The 17,913-nt window shown below is 47.7% G+C and overlaps 1 protein-coding gene and 1 long non-coding RNA gene across 2 annotated transcripts in view; one reads left to right on the forward strand and one right to left on the reverse strand.

The window, feature by feature from the left end:
• LOC141564096 (uncharacterized) overlaps positions 1–12,513 on the reverse strand; it is a 39,593-nt gene extending 27,080 nt beyond the window's left edge. Inside the window, exons 1-2 of the long non-coding RNA XR_012488574.1 lie at positions 12,328–12,513; positions 10,939–11,050 (exon numbers count right to left, since the gene is read on the reverse strand). This is a non-coding gene — a long non-coding RNA (uncharacterized LOC141564096). The remainder of the gene's footprint in view (positions 1–10,938; positions 11,051–12,327) is intronic.
• Positions 11,634–17,913, forward strand: part of EPHA2 (EPH receptor A2) — a 41,251-nt gene continuing 34,971 nt past the window's right edge. The window contains exon 1 of the mRNA XM_074306160.1: positions 11,634–11,888. Within this exon, the coding sequence (XP_074162261.1) occupies positions 11,789–11,888 (100 nt within the window). The 5' untranslated portion in view covers positions 11,634–11,788. The remainder of the gene's footprint in view (positions 11,889–17,913) is intronic.

Here is a 17,913-nt window from a genome sequence, read left to right on the forward strand (position 1 = left end):
GGGCAGGGCACCCAGGTGTCAGATCATCAGACTCCTCGTTGGCAGGAAATCCACAAGCCCAGCTCTTCCCGGCTCTCTCCCTCCCCCTCCCTGCAACCTTGCAGCCAGAGAACCAGAACAATTTATATATCAATTAAACAACTAGCATTTCTCAAGAGCTTGTTTGCATCAGGCCCTGTGTTTAGGCAGAATCACAGAATTTGGAAGGGACCCTGGAGTCTATTGAGTCCATTCCTAAATCTGCAAACCTGACTAACACACAGGCCAAGGAGTTACCCTTTGCTGAGTGACCCCGGGTGAGAGAGAGCCCTTTTCAGGGCAGCGCATTCAACTTCTAACATTCCGAATTATTAGGAAGTTTTTTTTTTTTTTTTTTTTTTTTTTTTTTCTGCAATCACGCCTAAATTAGCTGCTCTTTGATTTCCACCCACTGCTCCTGGTTTTGCCTTCTGGGGGCAAGCAGAACAGGTCTAATCTCCCACATGAAAGCACTTCAATTAGTGGAAAATAGATATCAAGGTCCCCTTAGTCATTTCTTCTCCAGGATAAACAATCCCAGTGTTTTCAAGTGTTCTGGAAGATTATGTCTACTCAGAACTTACATAGAACAGATAAGAAAATATAGGCAATAACATGCCTATTTATGTATGTGTAGTAAATAATAGAGATTATAATATTATCTTTAACAAATAGAGACACGATAAATATTTATATACTTACACCTATATGTATATCTCTACATATAGGTGTATATATAGGTGTGCATACATACATACATACATATATATTCACTGATGAGGGCAGAGGCAATATTAACAAATGGAGAAATCAGTTAAAGGCCCATGTGAGCAAATGGCCTGTGAACGAGCCTTGAACGCCACTAGGGATTCTAGGAGTGGAGGTGAAGAAGGACTTCATTGTCCACATTGACAATGGCCTGGGCAAAAGCACGGAGATGGCAGATGGAATGTTCAACGGGGAACAACAGATGGTCCAGTTTGACTAGAACATAGGGTGAGGGAGGGGGAGAAATCAACCTGGAAAGAGAGGGCGGAGCCAAATTGTAGTAACAGTGACAATTGTTTTGAATTATTTTGTATATATTTATGTTTATGAGCTCTATACTGATACTGTATATGTTTATCTCTGAACTCATTGCTCACTGAGAATAGGGATTGTTTCATTCTTGGTCATTGTATCCCCAGGACCTAGCATATAGTGGGTGCTTAATAAATGCTTATTTATTTAAAGTGATGTGTCACTTTAAGGTTTATAAGACACTTCATATTCATTAAGTCATTTGAACCTCCCAACAATCCAGTGAAGCAGTGCTACGGGTGGTCTTATACTCATTGTATAGATGAGTTATCTGAGAACCAGAGGGTGATTGCCAATGATTACACAGCTAATATTGGAGGGAGAACTGAATCCCACTTCTCCCTGACTCCAAGCTCCAATCCTCTTTTTTCTATACTACATTATCATAAGTTTCTTAAGACCACATTAGATTTTAATATATATAACATCCATTGGATTATTTACCATCTAGGGGAAGGGGTGGGGGAAAGAGGGGAAATTTGGATCACAAAGGCTACACAAGAGTCAATGTTGGAAAAGTATCCATCCATATGAAAATAAAAAGCTTTTTTTTTTTTCAATTGTCAATCTTGAAAAGTTACCCATGTATATATCTTGTAAATAAAAAGCTATAATAAAAATTAATTAATTAAAAAAAGAAAAAGCTTTAATAAAAATAATTTTTAAAAGACCATATTAGAGCTAAAAGGGACCCTAGTAAACATAACCTCAGTCCTCCTCCCCCATATATAAAAAGGACCTTCTTAATCAGATTCACTCAGGCTCCCCTTCCTCCTTTACAGATAAAGAAATCCAGATCCAGAAAAGGGACATTACTTGTCCATAAGCAGATCCTTCACATTCTCTTATAGCTCTCCCATCCTCCTCCCTGAAGGAGAAGGTACAGAGCACAAGGGATTGGGGGTACATCTATCCAGATGTTTCCAGATGCTGTTCCCAGCAGTGTGGGGGAGGGAAGGCAGGATTAAGAACTTGAGGGAATTTTAATAGCTTAATAAAAACAGTTCACATTAATACAGCATTTTATGGTCACAATGTGCTTTCTATTACTGCTTTCTTAGCCCTCTAAGGGAGGCAGGGTAGATATAACTATCCCTAAACTAGAGGAAACTGTGACTTGTCCTATGTTATATAGTGAAAACGACCCAAATCTGGCTTGGAGTCTGGAGTCAAGTATTTCTGTACCTCTTGTTCCTCCTATGTTTTATCCATGTATATCACGTGGACAGTGGAGACGAAATTAAAGATGGCAACTGGACAAGTGAAGTTTTGGGGTTTTAGAGAGGCCATGGCCCAGAGGAAGCTCTTCTCTACCTGAGATTGGCTCTTCTTCAGGTTCTCCAGTTCAGGAACATGGCTTCCTTCTCCTTGGTACCTTGATTATTATGGTGAGGGTATTAGGTGGAGTTGGGTAGTGTGAGCGGGCATTGGCTGGTGTTGGGAGCAGGGGAAGGGTACTACTTTGGGGTAGTCTAATTGGGGGTTGACATTGAGGCAGAGAAAGGGCTTTCCTAGCTGTGTGAGATGAGGGAATTGAATGAAATGGTCTTTGAATTCCCTTCTAACTTAGACATTCTAGATTTTCAATTCGAATTTCTCCTAGTTCTAATATTGATTCTAAGGCCCCGTGTTCAAATGTGCATCTGGTTCTTATGAACTCTATTTCTTTAATGAATAAAAGTGTATTGATCATCAAATATGAACCTCTGAGCTCTGTGGAAGGCCTTCTAAAAGATGAAAGAAAAGAAACACAAAGGACAGATACACAGAACTGTTTGACAATAATTCAAGGCTTCATGTGAATGAGTGAGGTCTTAGTGTGGGGTGGGGAGAACAGTCCATTTGAAGGAAGTAATACTTCCTCTATTTGTGGGAAGGGTAAGTTTAGGGTCTATGGGAAAGATGGGACATAATGAGTATGGCATCCCCTCTCAGGAAGACAAGAGTAGAAATTTCAGCTGAAAAGAAAAGGGTGTGTACCAGGTGGCCCAAGCCCACCCAGGACAGACAGGAGAAGGGGCAGGAGTGAAAGGCATTTGTCCAACCTAATGGGAAGATGTGAGGAAGAACGGTGGGCTAGAGTTCTGAGTGTTGATTAAAGGGAGAAGAAAGGGTGAGAAGGAAGAATGGGAATATGGCAGGTGAACTGGCAGCCTTAGTCTCTGCCTGGGCTCCACCTGGCATGATTCCCTGGCCCCCAGCCTAGGGTCCCCCTTCCCCCACCCCCAGGAGCTCAACAGGCAGGATTGGGGTGGAACCCACTTCAAAGGGCTGGGGGAAATCAGTTTGAGCCTGAAAGGAAGCATTTCAGCCTTCTGCCACCCTCTGGGGATGGGGGAGGGAGGGCCCTCCTAATTAGATCTGTTCAGACTTCCTCCTCCCCTCCATGTGAACCCCCTCCCTCTTCCCCCTTCCCTGTCTCTGAACTAACCGTAGACCCCATTTTTCTAGTACTCTAATATTACAAGGCACTTTGCTCACTCCAACCTGTGAAGATGGGGCAAGTATTCTTATTCCCATTTCACAGAAGAAGAAACTGAGACCCTGTAAAAGGAAACAACTTGGCCATGGTCAAATAACTAACTAAGGGGTGATGGGATTGGGAGTAGAACAGTTAAACAAAAGCCACAATATGACCTCTGATAGTATATACAATATTCTGCAATTACAGTCCCCTCCTATACACTGGATTTCCATTCTTTCTAACACTTGACTCTGTTTTTCATGGCCTGTTCCGGGCACCTGTTCATGAGGCTCTCCCTCATAATGGAGTTTCTTCCTCTTGGCTTTCCTGGCTTCCTTCAAGCCCCCTGAAGTCTCTTGCTTCCCTGCCAGATGACTTCCCATCACTGCTTCCATATCCGTATATTCTTAGTTATTTGTATGTGACCTCTCCCATTAGAACGTAAGCTCCTTGAAGACGGGGACTTTTTTTTTTTTGCCTTTCTTTGGCTCCCCAGTACAATGCTTGACACATAGTAAGTGCTTAATAAATGTTTGATTATGATTTATTGACTGCCTGGAGGCTGGGGGTCGGAGAGGAGATTTGGAAGAGTGGAAACAAAGGTGACATGGTCTATAAACACTTGAAGAACTTTCATGGGGAAGAAGATGTGTTCTGGGCAGTTCCAGTTGGCAGAATTAGGGCTGAGAGATGAAAGCTACAGCTTCGGAGGTTCAGGTTGTGATATTCCTATGGACAGAATGGTCCCCTGAATTGAAGTGCTCTCCCTTCTAAAGCTGCTTCCAGACCCGCAGCTGGCAGCCCAGTGGATGGAGCTGAGACCTGGAGTTGGGATAGACCTGAATTCAAATCGTGGTTTAGATTAGTTTAGATTAATTCTTTCAACTGTAGAGTGGTCAGGATATTAGCACCCACTACAGGGCTGTTCTGAGCATCAAATGAGATGACATTTATAAAGTGCTGAACACAGTGCCTAGCACATAGTAGGTGTTCAGGAAAAACTATTTCCTTCCTTCTCACTTTTGCCTCTTGAAATCAGCACCAAATCCCAGGCCTGATCTGAGCATCAAATAAAGTGACATTTATAAAGTGCTGAACACAGTGCCTAGCACATAGTGGGTACTTCAGAAATACTATTTCCTTCCTTCTCACTTCTGCCTCTTGGAATCAATTCTTCAAGGTATGGTTCAAGTACCAGGTCCTACTAGAGTTTTATACTCATTTGCCCTCTGTTAGTACCTCCCAATGGCTTTGTAGGTACTTAGCATATATTTTGCATTTATTCCTTTGTGTGATGAATGTAATATAATATTGCAATAACGTAAGCTCTTCAAGGACAAAAGATAGTTTGCTTTAACTTGGCATATTATGGCATGTTGCCTGGAACACACTAGTATTTAATAAATGTTGTTTTAAAAATTAAAGCTTGTTGAATTTAATTGAAGAAAGAGCTTTCTGACAATTAGAGCTATTCATCAATGGAATGGGCTGCCCAAGGAGGTAAGGAATGCTCTGTCCGATGAAGGGGAATATTTGTGCAGAATGCTCACCTGTCAGGGACGTTACAGTGGATATAGCAGCATGGGGTATAGTTGGTCTACAAGACCTCTTAGGTCCCAACTCCAAAATTCTCTGAGGGCAAAGTCTGTCTCCTATCTCCAGTACTAGCACAATGGCTAGGTCATAGATCTAGAGTTGGAAGGGATCTTAGAGGTCATTAAGAATAATGTCCTCATTCTACAGATGAGAAAACTGAGGTTTAAGAGACAGTGAAAGACTTTACCAAGACCATACCACTACTATTGTTGTTCGGTCATTTTAGTCATACCTGACCCTTCATGATCTCATTTGGGCTTTGCTTGGCAAAAATCCTAGAGTGGTTGCAATTTCTTTCACTAGCCCATTTTACAGATGAGAAAATGAGGCAAGTAGGATTAAGTGACTTGTCCAGCATCACACAGCTAGTTAATTTTGCCATTTCTTTCTCCAGCTCATTTTTCAGATGAGGAAACTGAGTCAAACAGGGTGTAGTGACTTGCCCAGGATGACACAGGTAATAAGTTTGTATTTAAAAGCATTTTGAAAACTTGCCCTCCCCAACTTGGTCTCCTGCTGTGGTTCCCTATCACTTCCAAGATCAAATAAAAAATCCTCTGCTGTTCAAAGCTCTTCATGACCTAGACTCCTCCCCACAACTCTCCAGTCTCCTTTCATCTTAAACCCCTCTCCACCTTAATTCTTTGATCCAGTGAAGCTGACCTCCTTGCCAGAGACAGCTACATTTCTTCTGGATGTCCCTCATGCTCAGAGTGCTTTCTTTCCTTATCTCTGTTTCTGGCTTCCTTCAAGTACCAAGTAAAATCCTAACTTCTACGGGAAATCTCTCGTAATCCCCCTTAAGACCAGCACCTTCTCACCGTTGATGATTTTCTATTTATCCTGTATATAGCTTGTTTGTACATTCTTGTTTGCCTGTTATCTCCCCCGTTAGACTGTAAATTCAATGGGGAGGAGGACTGTCTTTTGCCTTTTTGTATACTTAGCACAATGTCCGGCATAAAATTATTGCTTGTTTACTTCTGTACTGCTCTTTTTGACTCCGTGGACCACCACACACCAACCACACTCCTTGGAGTTTTCCTGGCAAAGATATCGGAGTGGCTTGCCATTTCCTTCTCCACTGGATTAAGGCAAACAGGTAAAGGGACTACCTCCTAGACACAGAGTAGGTGCTCAATAAATGCTTCTTGACTGGAGAGATATAGAAATATGAAGCATCTCATCAGAGAAGGTGCTGTGCTCTATGGACAAAGCAGAATTGAATTAGCCCAAAGGAAACGTGAAATTCCCAGTCGGAGAAGGAGCCAAAATGTTCATAGGGACTATTTGTGTCCGCCCTGTGGCAGAGCACGAGGAGCTCAAAATGGTCCCATCAACCACAGCGGGACACACTGTAACTCGACTCTAACATGGTGATGTCATTTTGGTCCAGCAAACCAACTAGAAGTAGGAGATCATGGATATATTACACTGCATATTATGTCAGCCTCCTTTTTTTTTTGGACATTTTGATTATTTTTTTCTGACTTTGTTTTCTTATTCCTCCTTTTCAATATTACTTGTTATAAGGAATGGCTCCTTAGGAGGGGATCAGAGAAGAATCCAGTGGCAGAGTTAAGTGATCTTCAAAGAAATGGTATCAATAAACACTTATTTAAAAAAAAAAAAGAAAGAATGTAAGTTGTAATTATTACCTGGCAGTCCTTTTCTCTTATGTACTTACTCCGGTCCTCTAGGTCAGAGCTTCCCCTTTTTGCCTCCCCCTTTCTTCACTTCTCTCTAGCACCCCTCCTCCATCCCTTCAGTGCTTCTAGGGAAAAGGCTGGTGAAGGCGTGGATTATCCAATGAGATAACTTCTATTTTCTAGAACTATGCTTGCCATCATGTTGGCTGCTAAGAAGTATAAATAAACATGGGACTAGGACTTTTTCCCTGTCTTCCTCAGTTTCCATGGCTGTGATGGCATTCAGGACCCGAGGGCCCTTTCCAGGTCTTTACAGGGTAATTTCATCTTCATTAGGGCTTATTATGTCTCTATAAATACCACCTTTCTGTGATGGTTTATAAAGAGCAATTGACAGAACTTTCCTTCTTAGAAGCAAGTTGCCCTGAGCTTTGGCTGGAAAGGATCTAGGTTAGTCAGAGGCTGGTGTGTCTGCTTGTGCTTAGCTTTGTGGATAGGAGTCAGGGGAACCTAGAAATACCCCTGTCCCCCTCATAGTACTGGAGTCAGCCAGTCCTATTCACAGACACTTAGGGCTTATGGGATTTAGTCACCTAGAGCAGGGAGACACCTTAGAGCACAGAATTTCTGAGATGGGAAGGAACCTTAGAATATAAGATATTAATATGGGTGGAGGGCAAGAACAATATAAAATGTTAGCTAGGAAACAGAATACTAGAATTGAAAGAGACCTAGGAACAAAGAATGGTGGTGCAGAAAGGGATTTTATAATAGAGAATGTCAGAACTCGGAAGGAACCTTAGGAAAAAGAATGTCAACATTGGGGAAGACTTTAGAACATAAATTATTAGAATACAGAATGTCTATGTTTGAAGGGCTTTAGAACATAGATTGTCAGAACTGGAAGAGAGCTTAGAACATGGAATATTAGAACATAGAATGCCAGTTGGGAAGAACTTTGGAATATTGATTATTAAATATAGAATATAATAACTGAAAGGGATCTTAGAACATAGAATATTAGAACTGATAGGGTGCCTTAGAACAAAGAATGTCAGCATATAAAGGAACTCTAGAGTTCATCTGGGACAAACCATACATACTATATTTAAGTCTCTGTGTGAATCAATGTTTTATTCAGAATGTCCCAGAAATCTTAGTACCATCTTAGGCTTTACTATCATTTTCTAACATTAAGCTTTAATAGTTTAAAATGGCACTAAGGCTTCTGGGACATAGTGTATATTGTAAGTAAAAGGCTCATGGTATGATGGCATTTAGAGCTAGAATCTATCTATACAACCATCTAGCCAAACCCCATCATTTCACAGCTGGGGGAAACTGAGGCCCAGAGATGCCCTTACTTGCCCAAGTTGCCAGTTAGTAAATATGAAATAGACAAAATATATTCAACTCTCCCCCACCGTTAACACTACTCTTAATTGGATACAAAAATTCAGGAACATGATTATAATAGGGAACATAATTATAAAAGCTACAGCTGTGGGACCAGACTCTTAAGCTAATTCCCCATAAGACCTTGGGCAAGTAAGTCCCTTCCCTACTCTGAATCTCAATTTCTCCATCTGTAAAAATGAGGGGTGTGGATTAGGTGCCATAGTAGGTCCCTCCAAGCTATGTCCCTTTCACTAACCATATACAAAACACAAATGTACCTAAAGGCTTGCCTCCATTACATATGGACAAAGGCAAACATAAGCTAGACACATGCTGAGTCTCACATGCAGGATCCATGGAGAAAATGCTGCTCTTTCACCCACACCAACATATTTCTATGCTTACAACAAATCTCTCTCCCTCCCAATCTCTCTCTCTCTCTCTCTCTCTCTCTCTCTCTCTCTCTCTCTCTCTCTCTCTCTCTCTCTCTCTCTCTCTCACACACACACACACACACACACACACACTACCCAGAGTCCTCCACAAAACCTACAGTGAATGCCCACAGAGCCCACATACATACAGAGGCTTCCATGTAACATATAATATATACAGAATCCTCCCACACCATGGACAGCACACAGAGCCTTATATGGAAAACAACAAAAACAACAACACTGGTTTTGGAGTCAGAACATCTTCCATTATTTTTCCCTCTCAGTATCTCAGTTTCCCTTTTGAAAAAATGAGGAAGTTGGGCAATATTGCTAGTCTTCTGTAGTTTTATGATTCTATATACACCCACTAATGCAATTCTCCCTTCCTTCCCTACCCTGCCCCCCATCTACCCATAAGTCCATCTTTATCCCCTATTCCGTACAACTCCCACACACCTAGAAAGCTACACACGGGAACCAAGGATCCCTTCCAATTATCTTGAGCAAAAGCTTTAATCCCACTGCCTACACAAAGCTCATTAACTCTCCTCCCACCTCCAGGGGAAACCTCTCCATCCAATTTCCAGGTGGAGAAACTGAGGTCTAAAAAAGGCCAATAGAGGGCAGAGCCTGCCATCTCATCTTCGAAACCCTTTTATCTCCCCTTCCCCTTCTTTTTAAAAAATCAAAGCCAGCTCCCCCTAGCTCTGCCTTTAGACCGGGCCCTTTGGCCCCTGGGGAGAGGAACCAGCTCTGAGAGGCTGAGGGTCGATGAAAGCTGTTGTTGGCTGAGAATTCCTGGCTGAAGCCAAATGGGAATTGGGCAAGAGGAATCTTGGGTGGCCAGGAGGGAGGGAGAAGTGGGTGAAAGGACAGTTCCAGGTTTTTCTCCCTTAGCACCAGCAGGTTCAGTTGGGAAGGGGGATGAGATCATGTCTGATACACCTTTGGGGAGAGGCCACTTAGAGGGGCCAACTGGGGGAGACAAAGGGCAGGAGGAAGAGAAACCTCCAACTCATAGATCACAGAGTTTTGGGATTGGGAGGGTCTTAGATCAGAGTTTGGTTAAGTCAATGGACCTCTCTGGGCCTCAGTTTTCTCAGTGGTCTTTTCCAAGTCTAGACCTCTGAATCTATGACTTCATGAGTAGGAAGGATGCTTGGAACCAGGGGTTCTGAAAACTACGGCCCGAGGAACAGATGCGGCCGAGGACGTTTATGCTGCCTTCCAGGTTATGGCAAATGGGCTGAGGGGCAGAGACAGAGTGTGAGCTTTGGTTTTTACTATAGTCCGGCCCTCCCACAGTCTGAGGGACAGGGAACTGGCCCCTATTTAAAAAGTTTGAGGACCACTGCTTAGAACATAGGATGTAAAAGTAGACTCTAGAACACAGACTGCTGTTACGGTGTAGTGGGTAGACTGCTAGCCTTGGAGTCAGGAATATTTGTCCTCTGTTCTCATTTCTGCCATGTCCCACTCTTCACTGGGGATTTCTTGGCAAAGACACTGGAGTGGTTTGCCATTTCCTTCTCCTAGATGAACAGCTGAGAATCAGCAGCACAGAGATGATAAATAAATCAGCAGCATGGAAATGATCCTTCTCCAGCTCAATTTACAGATGAAGAAACTGAGGCAAACAGGATTAATTTACAGATGAGGAAACTGAGGCAAACAGGATTACATGACTTGCCTGGGTTGCGCAGCTTGGAGCTGAGGTAAAATCTGAACTCAGAACTTCCTGTCCTACTGCCCAGTGCCCTACCCATTTCCATCCCCCATCAGGAGGTCCAAGTTCTCATCTAGGCCCCCACATTTAATAAAAATGTCATGGTAAGCAGGTCACTTCACTTTTGAACCCTGTTCTTTGTAAAATTGGGAGAAATTACACTGCTTGCACTTCACAGTGATTTAGGGCTCTGTGTAACTGTGACTTGTTAAAGTTTGAGAGACATTAGAGAAATCTTAGAAAATCGTTCTATGAACTCAAAATTGTAACTATTAGAACATAAGATTTAGAGACGAAAAGGGCCCCAGAAAAGGTACTGTAAGTCCTTTTACAGATTAGGAAACTGAGGCAGAGTGGGGAACCTTGGGATGGGGGTGGGGGTGCTGGCAGGCACCCACACCACACACAAAGGGAACCTGAGCCCTGCAGAGGGGCTGTTGACCTGACAGGTTCCGTGGGGAGTTAGTGGGAGAGCCGCGGCCGGAGCCAGGATCGTCCGGACTCCCACTCACTTCCCAACCACCAGCTTCCCATGGACCGGTGCCCTGCCTCCTAAACACTCCTCCCTACCTCTGTGACCTTTGGCAAATCGATTAACCCCCGTGGCCCTCGTTTTCCTCATCCGCAATGAAGCCGTGGGACGCGGATCGCTAAAGTCACTTCCGGCTGTGAAGCTGTAGTCCTGTGAAAGACCAAAGTTCGCGTCAAGTCAAGAAGCTTTTATTTTATTTTATTTTCATTTCAGCTTTGTTCACCAAGCGTTTATTAGGCGCCCCTTGCTAGGGCCGGTGCGAAGCTCCGGGGGACGCGCGCAAAGAGGTGTAAAAGGGGCTGGCGGTCTAACGGAGGAGGGAGAGAGCCACAGGCTGCAGGGCCCATGGGGGGTCTCGGAGGCCGGCGGCGGCCCGGGAAGCGGGCGCCCCAGGGGATCCCGAGCCCCGGAGGCGACCCCGCCGGGCCCAGCCCCCCGCCCCGTGGTGAAAGCCTCTATCCCGCGGAAGGTGGGCCGGCCGAGGGTTCTCCTGAGTCCCAGGTGCGGAGGGGCCGGGGCCGGCGTCCGTCGGAGGATGCGCCCAGCCAGGAACCCGCGGGGCTTCCCCTTCTCCCGCGCCGGCTTTCGGCTGTGCGCGCTCCCCCTCCCTCGGGCCTCGCCCGCCCCTCCCCCTCCCCGCCGTCCTGCCCCTTTAAAGACATTCCTGAGGGAGTGGCTTCGGTGACATCAGCGCGAGGCATGAATGAACAGGAGCCCAGTTCTCACCAAACTTCCATTAAGGACTTGTGGGCAGGAGGGAGCAGTCGGGCGGCAGCAGCCCGAGCGGGAGCCGGGAGCCGGAGCGGGGCCGGGGCCGGGGGAGCCATCGCTCCGGAGCGAGCGCGGGAGCCGGGAAGGGCAGAAGCCAGCGCCGGGGCCGGCGGGACGATGAGGCGAGCGGCCACGACCGTGCGGGGACCCCGGGCGCCCCTGGTCGCTCTCTCCTTCTTCCTGGGCTACACGCTGGCTGCGGCGCGGGGCAAAGAAGGTGAGCGGGCGGGGGGCTTGGGCGGCGGACGGGCGGGGCGGCCCGGGACCTGCTCCAGGCGCTCCCACTAGGGATACTGACCTGGCGCCTGTGGGTCTCCGGCCGGGGCTTCGGAAGAAGGGCCGGGGCTGAGCCGGGACGAGCCCGGGTGAAGGCCCCCTCCCCCCAGTCCCCGGAACGCCAGGTCCTGGGGGGAGGGTGCAGATGCGCCGCGTTCGCAGGCGGGGTAGAGTGGGGTGAGGTGCGGTGGGGTGGGGGCCGGCGACGGGAGGGGGGACGGCGCGAGGCGGCCGCCGGACCGAAGGCCACGAGGTTGTGATGCAGCCGCGGGACACGGCCCGAGCCAGGGATACTGAGGCAGGGCAGTATCTTCTCCTACGGGCGTTTTGGAGGGTCGCTTGGAGGTGCGGGCAAGACGACAGTCTGCTCGGGTTCTCACCGTACATTGTGGCGGGCCGGAGGAGGTCCCTCTCCTTGAAGGGGTCGTGGAGCACCGTTCTGGGGGGCAGGGCTTTCCCTTGGGGGTGTGAAGGAGAGCTGACAGCCACCGAATACTTGCTGTGGGTGAGCTCCGTTCTCCAGAGGGATCCGCGCCCCTCCCCATACTTTGAACCCAATTGCTAAGTCTGCTAGATGCCCTCTCCCCCCCCCCCCAGCTCCGCCCCAACCCACTGCAGGACCCGTCACCTTGGAACTTTTGAAGGTGGGGTGTGGAAGTGAGAGGCCGGACAGGAAGTCTCCGTGCCTCAGGTTCGGTGGAAGGGGGTGACTCAGAGCGCTGAAATGCAGTTGGTGGGGGTGCGGCCTCCCGGCGCCTGTAGTGGGGAGCCCCACTCACGCGGGGATGGGGTTCCGGCCCCCTGCCCTAGCCTTCAGATTTCCCACGGGTCACATGAGGGGCTGCGCGGGGAGTCGGGATGGAATCCGGAGCCCATCAGCCGCTGGGGTTTCTGGGCTGTCTGCTCCTGAGCCGGGAGACCAGCCTCGAGGTTCCCAACCTTATCTTCCTCATTCGTAGAGACAGAGGAGATGCGGCTCTCTAACTCAGACACCTCAGAACCACGGCGTTTCACGAGGGGCAAATGTTGCCATAGTGACGTGTCCTGAGCTGGGGGACGAATACTTCCACGGGATCCCCCTTAGGATTAAGAGAGGAACCTGCTCCTCCGAGTAAAACCGTGTGGCTTTCTTTTCCCTTTCTCCTGCCTCCAACTGGGGGAGCCACCCCTTCCCACTCGAGCTCCGTTTCCACCCACAATGAATGACTGAGAGGTTGAGAGAGGACTTGTTTTTCCCCCTGGCAATTGAACGAGGGACAAGGGAGGAGAGGGAGGGTTAGGGTTCCAGAAAATCGGTCAATAAGCATTACTAAGTGTATACTACGTGCTAAGTGAGAGGGAGGCAGATAAAGTGCAAAAAATAGATAAGCGGTGGGAGAGCTTATCCTAAGGCTGAGAAAAGGTGGAGCTCACAGCTTCTGGAAGGTGACGGAGGAGAGTCCCATCTCCCCTCTGCTTTCATTTCCATCCAGGATAGCATAGCAAGTGCTTATAAATGTTTGCTGACTGACTGATTGACTGACTTCCATCTTCCTCTTAGTGGGACTGAGGTTTTAAAATCTCCAGTTGAAGGGAAAAGATCTTTCTGAAAGAAAAGTGTCTTTGGCCTTATGGAGGGATTTCCCTTCTTCCATCCCTGGAATTCCTTGGGATTTCTAGGAGTTCTTTGGAGTTTCTTGGGAAAGGCATGTGTGAATGAATTGGGGGCTTCCCCAAAAATGGGTGGGCAGAGTTTGAACCACCTAGTCATTCCCCCCCCTCCATTCTTCCCCTCCCTGTGACTAAGTTGATTCAAGTAGGCCCTTCCCCATAGTCTGTGGTTGGAGAGGAAAGACAGCTGGAAAATCTCCCTGGTCTCCCCCCCCCCCTTCCTGCTGACCCAACTTGGTGGGGGGCTGGGAGAGAAAGGTATTTCAGGATGAACTGATGATTCAACCAGAGCTTCCCTTGATCTCATGGCTGAACTCCACCACGTTCCAGATTTCAGACTTTAGATGGTAGGCTGGGGAATGGGCAGGGGTGGGCATGGTGTTTTTCTCATCTTCAGTATCCAAGGCTGGTTGGGATTCACATAATGATGAACTGGCCTGAAGAAGGGGTTCTGGCTTGTCACTCAGTTTCTGCCTGGAAAGCCCCTTGGGGAACAGTCTTCCACATCTTCTCACCTGCAGAAATCAGCAGATTTCCAAATTTCAGCACCCAGTCTTTTCTTCTATGGGCTTGGGACCTCGGTTTCCCCTTCCCTGATGAGGATTCCATTAAAACCATAACCTAGCATCCGGGTCCCCCTTTTCTCCGTTTCTGTTAGCAAACTCCTTTATTAATGAGAGTTCGATGATTGATAGATTGTCTCTTGCCCGGCTCCTCTCTGGTATTCAAGTCCCCTTCTGGTAAAATGAAGGCAATCTCAGAGAGAGGTGACCCATTTTACAGATGGGGAAACTGAAATTTAGGGAGAGCAAAGTCTAAGAGAAAGCACATGGCAGACCTAGGAGAGACTACAATCCATGATCTTCTTATTAACATTCCAAATGCATGGAATAAAAAAAGAAATCTTTTAAAAAGAGAGAGCAAAAGCACTGAAGGACCTGGGTTCAAATCCTAGCTCTTTCTTCCTCTGTGAAACTACAAGGAATGGCCTGGAAGATGCCAGCTCTTATTTGTCAGGCCCGTTCCTGGGAGTCCTCACTCCCAAAGGAACTCCTTTCCTTAGAACAGGCATCTGGGATGAGCCTGTGAAAAACAGGTCACCAAGCCTTCCTCTAAGCTCTGTGGAGGGATAGGCCGAGGCGGGACTTTTAAGGCTTTTCCTAGTTCCAGGGAATTTCCAGCAAACGGAAGAGCCCCCCTCCCCCCAGGTTGTTTGAGGAGATACCATTTAAATTGGGGCCCTGAGAGCTCTGGCAGCTGGCCTAGGATGGGGGGGGTTGTTCTCAGGAGAGAAGCTGGTTTCTAGAGGCTAAATGGTTTCCCTCTTTGAGGGGACGTGGTTAACCCCAGAACTTTCTCTTTCAAGATTTAGTCCTGGAAGGGGCTTTAGAACTCATCCAGTCTGAGTTTTCTTCCTCCATTTTACAATGGAGTAAACTGACGTTCAGAGAAATGACTTACCTAAGATCACACACGCAGCAAACAGCCGGATGAGAAATTTTAACTTCTCTGATTGCTAGAGCCAGTGTTCTTTCCCCTCCACCAGCTCATTAACTTTGTCCTCTGGGTCCCTGGCAACACTTAGCCTTTGGAACGCTCTTCCCCTACCCACTCCATGGGATGAGGAGGGATCGGAAACACCAGTCCGGTTCTAACTTCCAGCCAGAAGATGGGGGGGTAGTTTGCAGGGGGAGATTCCCCCCCTCCTTTTTTTTCCAATTTCATCTCTCTAGGGGAGGGGGGTAGAAATGCTGGATTCCTTCCTCTTGGGCCAGAACATTCTCTTTCCGAGGGAGGGGGGTGGTCTGTGATTTTCCAGGCCTGAGCATGTCTGTGCAAATCCGCACCATCCTCCCCTGTGGGGCCCTCCCTCCCCCTGAACACTCCCCCACCTCCCTATCTCTCTCCCTCTGCTGGCAGGCCGGACATTGCAGCCTCTGACCCGGGGCCTGAGCAACGTCGGATTTCCTCTCTCAGAACTAAGCAGCCCGTATCCTTCCTCTGGCTGGCCACTGTGCCAAGAGGAGCCAGGATACCCTTCCCCTGCGCCGTCCCCCTCATCAGGACTCTGGGACTGTTGCTAAAGTGGCCAGGGGAAAGTGTCTTCCCAGTCCCAGCCGAGATGACATAATTAAAGGATTCGGAGCCCTGAGGAGCCCTTAGATAGCCATCTTTTACAAAAAAGGAAACTGAGGGACATTGAGAGAGAATGATTCACTGCGGATCGGTCATACAGCTACTTCCTAATAACAGAGCTGAACCCCCCTTTTCTTTGTCTCCCTTTTACTTAGCGGGATGTGGCACGTGGGAGGTGCTAAGTGGCTCAGGACTTAGAGCTTCTACCTGGAGTTAGGAAGTCCTGAGTTCAAATCCTAAATCAGGGGCTTTCATTCAGGTCTGTGACTGAGCCAATCCCCCAATCTCCGGCAGCCTCAATTTTCTCCCTGTAAAACTAGCCCCCACTTCTCAGGATTGTTTGTGAGATAACAGAGAGAACGCTTTGCGGCCGTCACAAAGCAGTGTTAGCTGTTATTAAATGCTTATTGATCCATCGCTTCTCGATTTCACTGTCTCTTGCCCACAAGGCCTTTCCTTTGCCGAGAGCCTTGTTCCATGAGGGAAAGAGCTCCTCTGCTTTGAAATCAAAGCTCTGGGCTCCAAATGCAATGTCTCCTGCTCACTAGCTGGATGAGCTTGGTCAGTGGGTCTCATCTTTAAAACGGGTTCTAATATCTCGGAGGCCCTGCTTTGCCTTTGTTTCCACATCTGTAAAATTGGGAGTAATACCACCTTACTCACCTGAGGATGTGGAGGATTAAATGGGATGAGATTTGGAGAACACTTTGTAAACCGTAAGCTTGGCTGTGTCAGTTATGATGGGTTTTCTTTCCCAGCCTAGGCCCCCTCAGCCTAAGGGCTGGGAGGGTCCTACCCCCTCTGCACCTGGACCTTCTCTGTTCCCTAAGCCCCCAGGGAAGTGAAGCCCTTGATCATGGCCCTCCCCTGGCTTACTGAGTGGGGCCAACTTGGATGCTTTCAGAGCAGCTCTCCACACCTCCCCATTTAATCCCAAAGGTTTGCTTCCTTTAGGGATGGAAATCACCTCCTCTCCCTCCCTCTTCCCTCCCTGCCACCCTTCCCTCCCACCCAAACTCCTTGTCTTCAGATGGGGCCCCTGGAGCTGAAACTTCTTGGGGCTTTACTGGTTGATAGGTGTGGGGGAAGGGGTGACCTAGGTCCTGGGAGTGTGGGTGTGGCATCTGGTCAGGCAGAGAGCCAAGAGAGCTCTGGGAGAGATGGTCAGGCTTGGCTAGTCCGAGGCCTCCTGGGTGACCCTTGAGGCCTCTGCCCTGCTCTCAGCCATTGCTTCCTTCCGGAGCAGAGCTAACCTCTCCCTCCCCAACCCCTCACCCCCAGTCATAGCCTTTAGACTCTCCCTTCCCCCAGTCCTCCCCAACCCCACCCCACCCCACCCTCACCCATCTTTGTATCATCATATCCCCAGGGCTTAGTCACTTCCCCGGGCAGCCTGGGTCACCCATAGACAATTCAGTCTTATTCCATTCAATAAACATGCATTGAACATCTACTGTGTACACTGTATACTTACCTAGTGTGCCATCCAGCACTAGGAAAATGTTTTTGGTTTTGTTTTTTAAAGATGGGCTTGTTATTGATTAGTATTGGGAACTCCCATGGAGAGATTTACTTTACTGGTGACTTACACATAGTAAGAGTCTTTACTCCCTCCTTTCTTATGCCCCTTCTCTGGCAAGCTTCCTTCTCTTGGTACAGTGCCAGCCACATAGTAGGCACTTAATAACTTAATGACTTCCTCCCTCCCCTCTTCCCTTTTTTCCTTCCTTTCCTCTCCCTCCCTCCTTTCCTTCCTTTCTTCTCTCTCTCCTCTTCCTCCTTTCTTCTCCCTTTCTCCCTCCCTCCCCTCTTCCCTTTTTTCCTCCCTTTCCTCTCCCTTCCTTCTTTCCTTTCCTCCCTCTCTCCCTCCCTTCCTCCTTTCTTTCCTCCCTCCTCCTTGCTCACTCCTTGCCTCTCCATTTCTTCCTCTCTTCCCTCCTTCCCTCCCTCCCTTCTTTTCTTATTTCCTCACCTCCCTTCTTCCCTTGAAGTCTCAAACAGTTGTCTGAGGCAGTGACAAGTAAAGGGATTTGTTCGGGGTCTCACCATCAGATCCTGAGCCATTTCACACTGCTGGTAAGTGAGGCTGGATTTGAACTCTGCCTCCAGGCCCAGCGCTCTATCCAGTGATCCACCCAGCTGTCTGTGGGGGGAAATCTCAAAGTGAAATGAGATGAGGT

Source organism: Sminthopsis crassicaudata, chromosome 3 (assembly GCF_048593235.1).
Source record: "Sminthopsis crassicaudata isolate SCR6 chromosome 3, ASM4859323v1, whole genome shotgun sequence".
Taxonomy (NCBI): Eukaryota; Metazoa; Chordata; class Mammalia; order Dasyuromorphia; family Dasyuridae; genus Sminthopsis; species Sminthopsis crassicaudata.